At 46.5% G+C, this 16993-nt stretch overlaps 1 protein-coding gene across 1 annotated transcript in view; it reads left to right on the top strand.

The window, feature by feature from the left end:
* The window catches only part of MPND (MPN domain containing), a 204910-nt gene that overhangs the window by 155575 nt on the left and 32342 nt on the right, over window positions 1-16993 (top strand). Inside the window, exon 5 of the mRNA XM_069964537.1 lies at window positions 15581-15653. Within this exon, the coding sequence (XP_069820638.1) occupies window positions 15581-15653 (73 nt within the window). The remainder of the gene's footprint in view (window positions 1-15580; window positions 15654-16993) is intronic.

The raw sequence follows: 16993 nt of genomic DNA, 5'->3' as shown, positions 1-16993 counted from the left end.
GAACTGATCTTCCCACTGCTGGATAAAGGTTACCACCTGTACGGGGATAACTTTTATACCAGCACCCCCTCTTCTGGTCCCTCGCTGCCCTGTAGCTTGCGGCACGATCCGAACATATCAGAAGTAGTAATAGAGCCCTAATATTTAGCAGCCATGGAGCGGACCCAGCCCTTCTGGATGTGAGGGACCCCGTATCGCACCAGGGCAACATTTTCCAGGTGACGTCCCCCACACTGGAAAACAGGAGACCCCAGAAGAAGTGCAGAGTGTGGCGTAACAGGGGGATCAGGAAGGACACCATTTTCCCGTGTGACACCTGTCCTGATCCCCCCGGCCTCTGCATACTGGATCGCTCCAAGGCGCACCACACGTCATTGGGGTTCTAAATTATCTAAATTCTGTCCCTTATTCCTATTTCAGGGGTCACGTTGATCCAGGGATTATTCTCATCGCCATTATGGAGTCGGGAAGGAATTTTTCCCCTGTGATGAGGCTACTGTCGTCTGCCTCACGAGGGTTTTTTGCCTTCCTCTGGGTCAACACAGGTTGAATTTGATGGACACCTGTCATTTTCAACCTTATAAACTAATAATTGGCCTAATACCCCCAAATAAATTAGAATTGTCCCTTTTCCCCAGCTAAGTAGGTATGGCCGCCATTCCCATTAGAGGATGCCATGATGCAATTACAAAGCCTCTGTGCGGCCAGGACAGTAGAAACCCCCCACAAGTGACCCCATTCTGGAAACTACACCCGATAAGGAATCTAACAAGGGGGGCAGCGGGGATATGGCCCCCTGGTGACGGTTACATTTGGGACGTGAAAATGAAAAAAAATGGTATTTTTTATTTTCTCGGCACATGTTCTACGTAAGTGCCCGTCACCAGTGGGGTCCATATCCTCACTGCACCCCTTGTTAGATTCCTTATGGGGTGTAGTTTCCAGAATGGGGGTCACTTGTGGGGGGTTTTTACTGTCCTGGCAGCACAGGAGCTTTGTAAATGCGACATGGCCTCCATCCTCCATTCCAGCCTTTAAATGGCGCTCTGTCCCTTTGGTGGCTTGCCCTGTGCCCATATGGCACATTATGCCCACATGTGGGGTATTTTCGTACTCAGGGGAAACTACCCTACACGTTTTGTGTTCATTTTCTTTTTTAACCCCTTGTGGAAATGGAAAAAATCAAGGCTAGACCAACATTTAGTGTAATTTTTGTAAAATTTTTACTCTAAATCATTAATCTTGTCATGATTTTTTCATTTTCACAAGGGGCTAAAAGATAAAAAAAACACTAAATGTGTAGCGCAATTTCCCCTGAGTACGGAAATACCCCACATGTGGACATAAAGCGCCATGCGGGTGCAGGGTAAGCCTCTGAAGGGCACAAATGTGGAACAATGTGGCGTGAAAATGAAATATTACATTTTTTACACTATAATGTTGGTTTAGCCTTGAATTTATCATTTTCACAAGGGGTTAAAAGAGGGGAAAAAAAACCAAATGTGTAGAGCAATTTCCCCCGAGTCCGTAAATACCCCACATGTGGACATAAAGCGCCATGTGGGCGCAGGGCAAGCCTCCGAAGGGAAGGAGCGCCATTTGGATTTTGGAGGTTGGATTTGGCTAGAATGGATGATGAACGCCATGTTGCATTTACAGAGCCCTCGTGCTGCCAAAACACTGGAAACCCCCCACAAGTGACCCCATTCTGGAAACTGCACCCCTCAGGGAATCTAACAAGGGGTGCAGTGAGGATATGGACCCCTTGATGACGGGCACATTTGTGCCATGAAAGTGAAAAAATGAAAATTTTCCCTTTCACGTCACATTGTTCCACAATTGTGCCCGTCACCAGTGGGGTCCATATGCTCACTGCACCCCTTGTTAGATTCCAATTGGCGCTCCTTCCCTTTGGAGGCTCGTCCTGCGCCCCCTTGGCGCTTTATCGTCACATGTGGGGTATTTCCGTACTCGGGAGAAACTGCGCTACACATTTTGTGTCTTTTTTTTCCTCTTATCCCTTTAAGAAAATGAAAAAATTGAAGGCTAGAACAACGTTTTAGTGTAAAAAATAAATTTTTCTTTTTTCACGCCATATTGTTCGGAAAATCTGTGAAGCACCTGTGGGGTCCAAATGCTCACCGCACCCCTTGTTACATTTCTTGAGGGGTGTAGTTTACTAAATGGTGTCCCTTTAGGGGTGTTTTTTAGGTTTTGGCACCCCAGAGCCTCTGCCAACCTGAAGTGGTACAGTCAAAAATGACCAAATATAACGGAGGCGTTGAAATTCACTAGGCGCTCCCTTATATCTGAGGCTTGTGGTTGCGTCAAATAGCGCAATAGGGCCACATATGGGGTATTTCTATAAACTGCAGAAACGGGGCAATAATTATTGGGGTGCATTTCTCTGGTAATAGGTTTATAATTATGAAAAATATTGGATTACAATAAAATCTCTGCACAGAAAATTAAAATTTTCAAATTTCTTACACACTTGGCTTTTATTTCTGTGACTCCCATAAAGGGTTAAAACACTTTCTGGATATGCTTTTGCAGAGTGTGGGGGGTGCAGTTTCTGAAATGGGGTGCTTTGTGGGGCTTTCTAACATACAGGCCCCTTAAATACACTTTGACTAAACCTGAACAGGTCCCTAAAAATATCTGATTTTGAAATTTTACTGAAAATTTGGAAATTTGCTGCTAATGTTTTAAGCTTCCTATTGTCTAAAAAAAATGAAAGATCGTTTAATAAATGCTGCCAACATAAATTAGACATGTTGCTAATGCTATTTAATATATAATTTATGTGGTATAACCACTTTCTGTATAAGCAAAAAAGTATCAAAGTTGGAAAAATGCAGTTTTTCACATTTTTTCACATTATTTGGTTTTTTTTTCATAAAGATTCGTTATGAGTATCGACTCCAATTTACCAGAAATGTAAAGTACAATATGTCACGAGAAAACAGTCTCAGAATTAGCCGGATAGGTAAAAGCATCCCGAAGTTATTAATGAATAAAGTGACACTGGTCATATTCATAAAATTTGTCTCTGTCATTAAGGCCATTTCAGGCTCTGTCCTTAAGGGGTTAAAGGGACGGTACCCAAGCCGCTCTTAAAGGGACGGTACCCAAGCCGCTCTTAAAGGGACGGTACCCAAGCCGCTCTTAAAGGGACGGTACCCAAGCCGCTCTTAAAGGGACGGTACCCAAGCCGCTCTTAAAGGGACGATACCCAAGCCGCTTTTAAAGGGATGGTACCCAAACCGGTCTTAAAGGGACGGTACACAAGCCGCTCTTAAAGGGATGGTACACAAGCAGCTCTTAAAGGGACGGTACACAAGCCGCTCTTAAAGGGACGGTACCCAAGCCGCTCTCAAAGGGACGGTACCCAAGCCGCTCTTAAAGGGATGATACCCAAGCCGCTTTTAAAGGGACGGTACCCAAGCCGCTCTTAAAGGGACGATACCCAAGCCGCTTTTAAAGGGATGGTACCCAAGCCGCTCTTAAAGGGACGGTACCCAAGCCGCTCTTAAAGGGGCGGTACTCTAGCAGCTCTTAAAGGGACGGTACACAAGCCGCTCTTAAAGGGGCGGTACTCTAGCAGCTCTTAAAGGGACGGTACCCAAGCCGCTGTGTAAGAGGAATTACATAAGTCGCTCTTACAGGGACAGTACCCAAGTCGCTCTTACAGGGACGTTACCGAAGCCGCTCTTGAAGGGACGGTAACCAAGGCGCTCTTAAAGGGATGGTACCCAAGTCGCTCTAAATAGGTCACTTTAAGAGCGACTCAGGTCCCTTTAAGAGCGACTCAAGTCCCTTTAAGAGCGACCTGGGTCCCTTTAAGAGCGACCTGGGTCCCTTTACGAGCAAAATATGTCCCTTTAAGAGCAAAATATGTCTCTTTAAGAGCGACCTGGGTCCCTTTAAGAGCGACCTGGGTCCCTTTAAGAGCATAATGGGTCCTTTTAAGAGCGACCTGGGTACCTTTAAGAGTGAAATGGGTCCCTTTAAGAGCAACCTGGGTGCCTTTTAGAGCGACCTGGGTCCCTTTAAGAGCGACCTGGGTCCCTCTAAGAGCGACCTGGGTCCCTCTAAGAGCGACCTGGGTCCCCTTAAGAGCGACCTGGGTCCCTTTAAGTGCGACCTAGTTCCCTTTAAGTGCAACCTTGGTCCCTTTAAGAGCAAAATATGTCCCTTTAAGAGCAAAATGGGTCCCTTTAAGAGCAACTTGGGTCCCTTTAAGAGCGAAATACGTCCCTTTAAAAGCGACCTGGGTCCCTTCAAGAGCGAAATGGGTCCCTTTAAGAGCGACCTGGGTCCCTTTAAGAGCTAAATGGGTCCCTTTAAGAGCGAAATGGGTCCCTTTAAGCGTGAAATTGGTCCCTTTAAGAGGGATGATACCCAAGCCGCTTTTAAAGGGACGGTACCCAAGCCGCTCTTAAAGGGACGATATCCAAGCCGCTTTTAAAGGGATGGTACCCAAGCCGCTCTTAAAGGGACGGTACTCAAGCCGCTCTTAAAGGGGCGGTACTCTAGCAGCTCTTAAAGGGACGGTACCCAAGCCGCTCTTAAAAGGGCGGTACTCTAGCAGCTCTTAAAGGGACGGTACCCAAGCCGCTGTGTAAGAGGAATTACATAAGTCGCTCTTACAGGGACAGTACCCAAGTCGCTCTTATAGGGACGTTACCGAAGCCGCTCTTGAAGGGACGGTAACCAAGGCGCTCTTAAAGGGATGGTACCCAAGTTGCTCTAAATAGGTCCCTTTAAGAGCGACTCAGGTCCCTTTAAGAGCGACTCAGGTCCCTTTAAGAGCGACTCAAGTCCCTTTACGAGCGACTTGGGTCCCTTTAAGAGCGACCTGGGTCCTTTTAAGAGCAAAATATGTCCCTTTAAGAGCAAAATATGTCTCTTTAAAAGCGACCTGGGTCCCTTTAAGAGCGACCTGGGTCCCTTTAAGAGCGAAATGGGTCCCTTTAAGAGCAACCTGGGTGCCTTTAAGAGCGACCTGGGTCCCTTTAAGAGCGACCTGGGTCCCTTTAAGAGCGACCTGGGTCCCTCTAAGAGCGACCTGGGTCCCCTTAAGAGCGACCTGGGTCCCTTTAAGTGCGACCTAGTTCCCTTTAAGTGCAACCTTGGTCCCTTTAAGAGCAAAATATGTCCCTTTAAGAGCAAAATGGGTCCCTTTAAGAGCAACTTGGGTCCCTTTAAGAGCGAAATACGTCCCTTTAAAAGCGAAATGGGTCCCTTTAAGAGCGACCTGGCTCCCTTTAAGAGCGACCTGGGTCCCTTTAAGAGCTAAATGGGTCCCTTTAAGAGCGAAATGGGTCCCTTTAAGCGTGAAATTGGTCCCTTTAAGAGCAACCTGGGTGCCTTTTAGAGCGATGTGGATCCCTTTAAGAGCGAACTGGGTGCATTTAAGAGCGATCTGGGTCCCTTTAAGAGGGACCTGGGTTCCTTTAGGAGCGACCTTGGTCCCTTTAAGAGCGACCTGGGTCCCTTTAAGAGCGACCTGGGTCCCTCTAAGAGCGACCTGGGTCCCTTTAAGAGCGACCTGGGTCCCTTTAAGAGCAAAATTTGTCCCTTTAAGAGCAAAATGGGTCCCTTTAAGAGCGACCTGGGTCCCTTTAAGAGCAACATATGCCCCTTTAAGAGCAAAATGGGTCCCTTTAAGAGCGACCTGGGTCCCTTTAAGAGTGAAATTGGTCCCTTTAAGAGTGAAATGGGTCCCTTTAAGAGCAACCTGGGTCCCTTTAAGAGCGAAATATGTCCCTTTAATAGCGACCTGGGTCGCTTTAAGAGCGAACTGGGTCCCTTTAAGCGTAAAATTGGTCCCTATAGGAGTGAAATTGGTCCCTTTAACAGCGACCTGGGTCTTTTTAAGAGCGACCTGGGTCCATTTAAGAGCGACCTGGGTCCCTTTAAGAGCGAAATATGTCCCTTTAAGAGTGATCTGGGTCCCTTTAACCCCTTCGTGCTGCAGCTAGTTTGGGCCTTAATGACCAGGCTAATTTTTCAAAATCTGACCTGTCTCACTTTATGCTCTTATAGCTCAGTGATGCTTTAACGTACGCTAGCGATTCTGAGACTGTTTTTTCGTCACATATGGCACTTTATGTTAGTGGCAAAATTTGGTCACTACTTTGTGTGTTTTTTGTGAAAAACATCAAAATATCATGAAAAATTTAAAAAAATTCGCATTTTATGAACTTTGAAATTCTCTGCTTCTAAAAAAAGAAAGTCGTAGCATATAAATTAGTTACTAAGTCACATTACCAATATGTCTTCTTTATTCTGGCATAATTTGGTAAACATATTTTACTTTTTAGGGTGTTATGGGGCTTAGAAATTTATCAGCAAATTATCACATTTTCGTGAAAGTTTCCAAAACTGATTTTTTTAGGGACCAGTTCTTTTTTTAAATGGATTTAGAAGTCTGATATCCTGAAAACCCCCATAAGTGACCCCATTTTGGAAACTACACACCTTAAAGAATTAATCTAGGGGTATAATGAGCATTTTAACCCTACAGGGGCTGGAGGAAAGTATTCACAATTAGGCAGTAAAAAAATGGAAAATTTAAATTTTCCAATAATATATATGTCTAGATTAAAGTTTCTCATTTTCAAAAAGAACATGAGAGAAAAACCACCCCAAAATTTGTAACGCAGGTTCTCTTGAGTACAACGGTACCCCATATGTGGGCGTAAACCACTGTATGGGCACACAGGAGGGCTCAGAAGGGAAGGTGCGCCAATTAGCTTTTTCAATGCAGATTTTGCTGAAGACGTTTCTGAGCGCCAGGTCCGTTTGCAGCACCCCTGTAGTGCCAGCAGAGTAAAATCTCCCAATAAGTCACTCCATTTTGGAAAGTACACCCCTCAGAGAATTCATTTTGGGATGTGGTGAGCATTTTGACCCCACAGGTATTAGAGGAAAGTATTCAAAATTAGACAGTAAAAATGAAAAACTCGAATTTTTCCAATAATATGTTGGTTTAGTTTGAAATTTCTCAATTTCGCGAGGAACAGGAGAGAAATGTCACCCCAATATATGTAACGCAGGTTCTCCTGAGTAGAACGGTACCCCATATGTGGGCATAAACCACTGTATGGGCACACAGCCAGGCTCAGAAGGGAAGGAGCGCCAATTAGCATTTTCAGTGCAGATTTTTCTGAAGAAGTTTCTGAGCGCCAGGTGCGTTTGAAGAGCCCCTGTAGTGTCAGCAGAATAGATTCCCCCCAAAAGTCACCCCATATTGGAAAGTGCACCCCTCAAAGAATTCATCTTGGGGTGTGGTGACCATTTTGACCCCACAGGTATTAGAGGAAAGTATTCAAAATTGGCCAGTAAAAATGAAAAACTAAAATTTTTCCAATAATATGTTGGTTTAGTTTGAAATTTCTCAATTTGACTAGGAACAGGAGAGAAAACCTACCCCAAAATCTGTAACGCAGGTTCTCCTGAGTAAAACATTACCTCATATGTGGGCATAAACCACTGTATGGGCACACAGCAGGGCTCAGAAGGGAAGGAGTGCCAATTTACTGGAGCAAAACCGCAGCTAGTAATGGTTATTAGAATAGCGCAGTTACTAAAATAAAAAAAAATTAGATTACCGATAATCTGGGGTGGTTACGGACAACCAGGGGTGGTTATGGTCAACCTGAGGTGGTTACAGGTAATCTGGGGTGGTTACGGACAACATGGGGTGGTCACGGGCAACCTGCTGTGGTTACGGCAACCTGGGGTGGTTACAGGCAACGTGGGATGGCTACGGGCAACCTGCAGTGCTTACAGACAATCTGGGGGGGTTACGGGCAACGTGGGGTGGTTACGGGCAATGTGGGGTGGTTACGGATAAACTGAAGTGCTTATAGGTAATCTCGGGTGGGTACCTGTAATCTGGCATGGTTACCGCAATCTGGAGTGGGTCATTGGCAATTTGGGGTGGTCAGAGGCAACCTGCGGTGGTCGGAGGAAACCTGCGGTGGTCAGAGGCAACCTGCGGTGGTCAGAGGCGACTTGGCGTGGTCAGAGGCGACGTGGCATGGTCTGAGGCGTCTTGAGGTGGTCAGAGGCAACGTGCGGTGGTTACAGGCAACGTGGGGTGGTTACGGGCAACGTGGGCTGGTTACGGGCAACCTGCTGTGCTTACAGACAATCTGGGGTGGTTACGGGCAACGTGGGGTGGTTACGGGCAACCTGCAGTGTTTACAGACAATCTGGGTTGGATATGGGCAACGTGGGGTGGTTACGGGCAACCTGTAGTGCTTACAGACAATCTGGGGTGGTTACGGGAAACGTGGGGTGGTTACGGGCAACCTGCAGTGTTTACAGACAATCTGGGGTGGATACGGGCAACGTGGGGTGGTTACAGGCAACCTGCAGTGCTTACAGACAATCTGGGGTGGATACGGGCAACGTGGGGTGGTTACAGGCAACCTGCAGTGCTTACAGACAATCTGGGGTGGATACGGGCAACGTGGGGTGGTTACGGGCAACCTGCAGTGCTTACATACAATCTGGGGTGGTTACGGTAAACGTGGGGTGGTTATGGGCAACCTGCAGTGCTTACAGACAATCTGGGGTGGATACGGGCAACGTGGGGTGGTTACGGGCAACCTGCAGTGCTTACATACAATCTGGGGTGGTTACGGGAAACGTGGGGTGGTTACGGGCAACCTGCAGTGCTTACAGACAATCTGGGGTGGTTAAGGGCAACGTGGGGTGGTTACGGATAAACTGAAGTTCTTATAGGCAATCTGGGGTGGATACCTGTAATCTGGCATGGGCACTGCAATCTGGAGGGGGTCATTGGCAATTTGGGGTGGTCAGAGGCACCCCACACACTGCCCCAACCCCTCAGCTACCTCCGGTAGCTGGGGGGATGGGCTGGGGGCCGTCCCCGCCCCGCAGCCTTATTCTCTGCCATCGCCGTAAAAAGCTGATGGCAGCAGAATAAGGACCCTTAGTGACCGCCGTAAAAAGCCGTATCGGCGGTTATTAAGGGGTTAAGAGCCAAATGGGTCCCATTAAGAGCGACCTGGGTCCCTTTAAGAGCGAAATGGGTCCCTTTAGGAGCGAAATAGGTCTCTTTAAGAGCAACCTGGGTTCCGTTAAGAGTGACCTGGGTTCCGTTAAGAGTGACCTGGGTCCCTTTAAGAGCGAAGGGACCCACGTCGCTCTTAAAGCGACCCTGTTCGCTCCTAAAGGGACCCAAGTTGCTCTTAAAGGGATGGGACCCAAGTTGCTCTTAAAGGGACGGCACCCAGGATTAAAGTTAAATGGAAGTCACTGGTAAAGGGGCGCTCTTTTCAAGCACTATGTATTTCCCTGGAAATGCAAATCTAGTTTAATGTATGGTGTTGTTACTGTCCGACTAAAATTCTTTGCCACTAATGAGATGTTTACAGGTTTTGTATATATTATGTCCACAACAATAGCAACCCTTCACCTGTAGCCAGGTATTGGCGTTCTGTGCGTTACTTCGGAAAAGATTTGGTGACAATTGCTGTCCCAGAGTGCGTCCCTTTTTAGTGATAACTTTAATCCTTTTTTGGATGATGGCATGTAGTTCTGCATCCTGAATATATATAAATATAAGTTAAATATATTTAATTTCACATGATGCTTTTTATTTGCCATTTCTCTGCTCAAGCCTCCAGCTTCCCCAATTCTGCAAAATTATATTATCCTCCTCCGTAGTGATTACTTTACCCAGTTTGTTGCTATCTGCAAATATCTAAATTCTACTCTGTAGCCTTTCTACAAGGTCATGAATAAACATACAAATAAGTGGACCCAATACTGACCTCTGCGGTACCCCACTTATAACTGTGACCACACAACATCTGCATCCTCACACGATCCAGTCTATGTCTGCCCTTCTCATAGAAGCTGATCAGATTTATCTGACAGAACCGATCCCTCATAAACTTATGCTGGTGCTGTGCAACGTGTGGCTGCGGCAGCTGCTGTTTCCTTCATGCCAGGATGTAGGATTGCCTCAACTCTACCCCTCTTCTGTCCTCACTTACTCAGCCACCCTCCTGCTCTCGCTCCCCGTCATCGACGTGTGTCCCTGCCTCTTAGGGCGCACGTTCCAGCTCAGTTAAATTTAAGGTGGTAGTATGCCTTTAATTGGTTGCACCTAAGCACTTCCCTATGAATGTTTGAACCTGCCTAACCTCCCTGTTGGAGCCTCTTCATTTCTACTGTTAGCATTGTGGTTCCAACTTTCCTGCTCTTGACTCCTGGTTCCTGTCAGCGAGTCCTGTCTGCATGTCTCCAGCTGTACCTTGTCCACCACCACTAGCCAAGGCAGGGTTAGCGACCTTGGGGTCCCCTGCTGCAGCATATCCAACCCACCTTGCGGTGGACTCTGGTAAAGACCAGCGGCTCCTTAAACTCTGTTCACTGGTGTGTCATCACTGGCGGTGGTTCCATGGATCCACTTTTACAGTTGTTACAGTAGGCTCCAACCATGGATCCCGGCAAAAGTGGTCGCCCAACAGATCATGCAGCAGTCGCAACAGGTGTCAGTCATGGTACAGCAACTCCTCAAGACTCAACAGGTCCCACCTTATAACGCCTGGAGTCGTTAATCCACTGAACCGTCACTAGCGATGGCACTAACCTCACCAGGGAGCGGAGTTTAAGGGACTGCCGGTCTTCACCAGAGCCCGCCGCAAGACGGGATGGGCTTGCTGCAGCAGGTCGCTACCCCTGGCTTGGTTGCTAGTGACGGCAGGCGAGGCGTGGCAGGACCAGTAGGCAGGAGGAGTGCAGGCAGAGGTCTGTAGGTGTAATCACAGATGACAGACGGTACTCAGGAACAATAGGAAGGCAGCGGACAGGGACTAGGGACCGGGTCAACGGACAGGAACAAGGACTGAGGTCAGGAACAACAGGTAGCTGGGCCAAACGCTATGGGAAGCATGTAGAGGCTCCAACACGAGGGACAGGGCATGCTGGGATTTATAGGGAGTGATTGGTGCAAACCTCCAATTAGCGGCGGACTGGCCCTTAAAATCTGAGACAGCCAGCACATGCGCGCGCCCTAGGAGGCGGGGATGCACGCGCCAGCCAGCACAGACGGAGACAAGAGCGGGGCGAGGTAAGGCGCCCCCTGGGGCCAAACTGGTAGCAGCGCCGGTTCCCTGCACATGGACCCCGGCGGCTGCATGGGGCAGAGAGAGGTTGCGGCGGCGGCCCGGAGCACGGGACGCGGCGGCCGTGACACACCTGCTCCTTTCTCACCTCCATTGCCCACGATATCTTCCTTTGGACCGAATGTACCCATGGTGTTGCTGTCCAAGTATGATGGAGACCCCAACATGTTCAGAGGCTATTCCTCTTATAGCTCATGGACAATCGGTTCACCACGAAACACTCCAAGGGTGGCGTTTGTCATCAGCCTCCTTTCTGGGAGGACTTTGGTCTGGGCTGCACCTCTGTGGGACCAGGATGATCAGATCACTGTCAACCTCCTAGCCTTCCTCTTGGTGCCTACACAATCTTCTGTGTTAACCGCCCTCCTCAACCTGCAGCAAGGAAACTCTTCTGTCAGGAAGTATGCAGTACAGTTCCACACCCTGACTGAAGAACTAGACTGGAATAATCCAGCCCTAGTTGACCACCTTCAAAAAGGGTCTTTCCGGTCAAGTGAAGGATGTACTTTTCAGCAGAAATCCTTCTTGAACGACCTAATTCAGTTGGCTACCCAGATTGATGTTCATTTCTCAGAGACAGAGAGAATGAGGAGGCCCACCAGGAACGCGAGATGGCTCATCCTAACAGTACTTTCCAATTGGCACCTGCGTTCCATAAGCCTTCCTCTCCTTTGCCCCAGTCATCTTCCCAGGAGCCTATGCAGGTGAAAAGAGTTTGGAGGAGAGGAGAGAAGATCACCTTCTATGTATTGTCATGTTCCTTTTCATCGATTCTTTTAGGACTCCCATGGCTACAGCTCCACGCCCCTAATCTCAATTGAACGACTGGGGAGGTCTTACATTGGGGCCCAGACTGCTTCAACCACTATCTGCAGACTTCTCACGGTAAATCCTCTTCCACAGTTCTGCTTATTTCCAAACCGTTGCCTGTTCTCTCAGCTCAGTACCAAGATTTCACTGACGTTTTCTCTAAGAAGCACCAGCCATAAGATTTCCCCACTGATCTTTTAATTGGCGTAGGAGAAAGAAGCCATGCTTTCCTTTATAAAAGAAAATCTGCAGAAAGTCTTCCTCTCCAGTTGGGGTCGGATTCTTCTTTGTTGAGAAGAAAGATGGGTCTCTTCGTCCATGCATCGACTACCGGGGTTTTAACAAGGTTACAGTAAAGAACCGGTATCCCTTGCCCTTGAACTTGTAATTGTTCGACCACCTTTGTGGCAGCTGGATCTTCACGAAACTGGATCTGCGTGATTCTTACAACCTGATTATTACTCAGGACAGCGACAAATTGAAGACAGCCTTCAAAAACAGAGATGAGCACTTTGAGTACCTGTTGATGCCCTTTATGCAACACCTCAGCCATCTTCCAAGAATTCATCAACGACATCGTCTGAAATTATCTGTACTCCTGTGTCGTTATGTACTTGGACGTCATTCATTCACACTAGGCAGGAGCGTGTTGCTATGGCTGAATATGTAAACACAAAAACACAGAAAAATGCAACAGCTCACCGCAATGGCAAGATGTAGACCCACTACTGACATAAAAATAGTTAAAAGCAGCCCCCCCCAACTGCTAAAAGAAATTCCCACAAAAATAATGAGGCTTTTGGTTACCATTTGCAAACAGTGTAAACCACCCCACCACGATAAGGTAGCCTCATGCTCGGGGTGGACCCTACACTGTACTATGGCCTCTCCATGGCATACGCCTATGCTCTGGGCATGCAAGATCCGTCTTATACTTGCAAAATTAATTGCACCACCTGGGTGGATTGGGTGGAGTGCACGACCAAGTAGAGGCAGCAACTCTCCCCATCTGGAACACAGAAAAAAAGACAAATTTGGTCAGCTCTCCTAGAACACCATTGACACTAGGCGTTGCTATGGCTGAAATTGTAAACACCATGAAATTGAAACCAAAAGCCTCATTATTTTTGTGGGAATTTCTTTTAGCAGTTGGGGAGGCTGCTTTTAACTATTTTCATGTCTGTAGTGGGCCTACATCTTGCCATTGTGGTGAGCTGTTGCATTTTTCTGTGTAAGTTACAAGTTGGGCCCATTTACGGTGCTAAAAACGCATAATTCTGGTTGCCTACCAACTCCATCTACCTCCCACAATGTGGACCTCGAACTCCTTCCTTTGCTCCCTCCTAAAGCCAGTGATTTTTCTACTGCTTGTCTAGTAAGTCCATCTCTTACTGATGACATCTACACTGTTAAAGGGGTACTCCAGCGGGGGGGGGGGGCACTTTTTTACTGGGACCGGGGAGGAGGTGGGCGAGAGAAAAGACGTCCACTCGCCGATCCAGTTCCGGTTCCCGGCCACTTCCTGGTGTCTGACACTGGCCCGAGACGATGCGTCTCAGGTCCGCTCAGCCACTCAGTGACAGAGGCGGGATCTGAGCAGACTTGAAATGGATCCTGCCTCCTTCACTGAGTGGCTGAGTGGACCTGATACGTCACTTCTCGGGCCCGCGTCAGACACGCAGAAGCGGCCGGGCACCGGAGCGCCGCGATGCGGGACCCGCCGCTGGAATCGGGGAGGTGAGTGGACGTCTTTTCCCTCAGCCACCTCCTCCCCGGTCCCTGCAAAAAAGTGCCCCCCCCTGCTGGAGTACCCCTTTAAAGACATAATGGCGATGAAGACAGTTAAGGGGAAATTCTTCCTTTTGGTGGACTAGACTGGGCTTTGGTCCCAATGAAAGATCCTGGGAACCTGAGAGTAACATCCTGGACTGTAATCTGCTAAAAAAAAAAAAAAAAGATTCTAGAGTCCTCACTTACCCAGCCTCACTGACTACTGTTTCCTGTCCTGCCTGAGATTCCTGCTGTGTACCTGCTTGCTGTCCTGCTTGTATGTTTCCAGTTGCATTTCACCAGGCACCGCTGGAAGCTAAGCCAGGGGTAGTGACCTTGGGGCCGCCTGCCACAGCAAATCCAACCCGCCTTGTGGCGGGCTCTGGTGATGACCAGAAGCCCCTTTGACTCCGCTCCCTGTTTCAGCTTACGCAATTGCTAGCGGCAGTTCAGTGGGTCCACTACTCCAGTGATTACAAGGAAGAACAGTCTGTCTAGCAAAGTACTTAATTCCTGCAAAACTCTTGTTGAATGCAATCTGTGCCCAGTGATTTGTGGATCTTAAAATTTTTAAAGTGACTCTGTACCCACAATCTGTCCCGCTTGTACCTTCAGATAGCTGCTTTTAATCCAAGATCTGTCCTGGGGTCCGTTCGGCAGGGGATACAGTTATTGTTTTAAAAACGACTTTTAATCCTGCAGCGATGTGTCTAACATCTGGGGCTTACATTAGTATATGCATTAGGCTGGCACACCCTCTCTGTCCTTCCTCCCCACCCTCCTCATGATTAGGAATGATCCAGGCAGATTGCTTCCTATTCCCCTTCTTTGTGCATAATGAACATGGTCTGGATCATTAATACACCTGTGCAAAGCTCAAACAGCAGTTACGTGTACCACTATACCACCAGGCCCAGGCTGAAGCACTGGAGGCGGGCCGACCCACCCTTAGTGGGAGGAAACCCTAGCCCCTCTATGATAGGGTTTCATTGCTTCTAATGGAGTCACGTCATGGAGGGGCTGAGGTTTCTTCCCACTAAGGGTGGGTCTGCCCACCTCCAGTGCTTCAGCCTGGGCCTGGTGGTACAGTCACTTTAATGTTCCTGGAGCATTCCTAACAATGAGGAGGAAGGGGAGGAAGGACAGAGAGGGTGTGCCAGCCTAATGCATATACAAATGTAAACCCCGGTAGTTAGACACAGCGCTGCCGAATTAAAAGTTGTTTTTAGGACAATAACTGCATCACCTGCCGAACGGACCCCAGGACAGATCTTGAATTAAAAGCAGCTATCCGAAGGTACATGTGGTTTGGGGGGGGGGGACAGATTGTGGGTATGGAGTCGCTTTAAGGTGGCTCCCTGCTGTTTGCTGCGTTAATGGAGAATTTACATTTTTACTACTCATGTCATCTGTCATAGGACTTTCTTTTGTAAATACATTAAAGAAGAATGTTTTAATGCTTCTCCTCTACCCTGGTTATAGTAGTCTGAATGTTTTTATTTTACCATTTGTTGAATCCCTAACAGTTGTAGTTAACCAAATTTTTTTCTTTCTACTACGTCTATTCCCATAGGTTATGTGTGGTTTACAAGATCTCCTTAGGATGCTCTTATCAATGTTCCATTTATCTTGTGTATTTAAATTTTTGATGGCACCAATCTAGGTCATCAAGGATAAATGAAAACCTATTGGTCACTATTATCTAGGTTACACTGCGCCCCCCCCCCCCCCCTCAGATTACAAATCACATTAATGTAATATTTCCTTTCTAATGCCTATTAACTGATCTTTATGGTCTTTTTGTAATAATATTTGTATTGTCACAGATGTCGGATGTACCCAAGTTGAAAGCCGGACACCTGTTAAATTTTGCACATTAGGCAATCGGGATTCAGCAAGGTACAAATTAGTGCAATACATATCCAGTTATTTTTTGTTTTGTTTATCCAACTAAATCCAGCTTCTTTTCATAGATTAGTATTTTAATATTTAATTTAATTCATCATCTTTGGACCAAACATTGAGTCTACTGCCTTTAACCCCTTGTCTCTACAGCCTATTTGGCCTTAATGCTCGGGGCTTATTTTTCACATCTGTAGTATTTTTATGTAGTGATAACTCTGTGGTGCTTTTAATTATTGTGGTTATTCTGAGATTGTTTTTTCATTACATATTCCTCTTTATGTTTGTGGTATACTTGTGGTTGATAGACTGAGTACTTGGGGTGGTACGAATAAAAAACACAATTTAGCAGCTGTTTTTCATCTTTTTTTTTGTACATCGTTTACTATATGTTACATATAAAATGTTATTGTTATTCGTCAGGTCAGTACGATTACAGTGATATCCATTTTATATAGCTTTTGTTATAGTTTATGGCATTTGGGCTATGTTCTCACAGCGTTTTTTCAGCACCGTTTAAAATCATATCTGTTATTTTGAATCTAAAATAACGGATGTAATTTAGCTGTCTGGCCTCCCCTTAGTGCAATGACTGGTGTTTGCACGTTATTTTATTTTGGGGTTACTAATTGGACTTTGGGTGCGGCTTAATTGAAAAGTCCATTGAATTTAATAGTAAAAACGGAGAAACAACGGTGGAAAAAGAAAAACTGTGTGTGGACGACTAATAAAAAACATCCGCTGTTTGGAAAAGACGTCCGAAAATAATGATCATGCGAATTATTTTGACGTCCGCGGTAAAAACGTTTATTATTCAATGCATTGTGTGCATTGGACGTGAGTCTTCCCATTGACTTCAATGCATTGCTATTGCAGTCAGTTAAATAGCAAACATTAAAAAACGGACGTTATTTTGAAAATCAAAATCGGCCACCTTTTCTCTATTTTTGATGTTGTGTGAACATAGCCTTATACTATAAAAACTGTTTGTGTCTTGCATATTGAGGCTATGTTCACACTATGTATATTTGCGGCCGTAGTTTTTACGTGGCTGGAAACTACGGCCGTGGGGAAAAAATAGACATGCGGCTAAAAACATACGGTCATTTACTTGGAAATCTGGTTCAACTAAAAATAACAAATAAAATCTTTAGAAAGTGATGCAAACACCTCTGGAATGCATCTGGGAAAGCAGGAAAACAGTTTACAGGAATCGCTATTACCGGGGTTAGCGTTCCTCTGCAGTAATGCCGATGCCTCTCATGGTTAATATATTTAATTAATAAAACACATTTTCGTTGTAATAAAGTCCCTTTCGTTGTTCAATAATTAAATTT

The sequence above is a fragment of the Dendropsophus ebraccatus genome, chromosome 3 (assembly GCF_027789765.1).
Source record: "Dendropsophus ebraccatus isolate aDenEbr1 chromosome 3, aDenEbr1.pat, whole genome shotgun sequence".
Taxonomy (NCBI): domain Eukaryota; kingdom Metazoa; phylum Chordata; class Amphibia; order Anura; family Hylidae; genus Dendropsophus; species Dendropsophus ebraccatus.
This window is presented reverse-complemented; position numbering and strand designations above follow the sequence as displayed.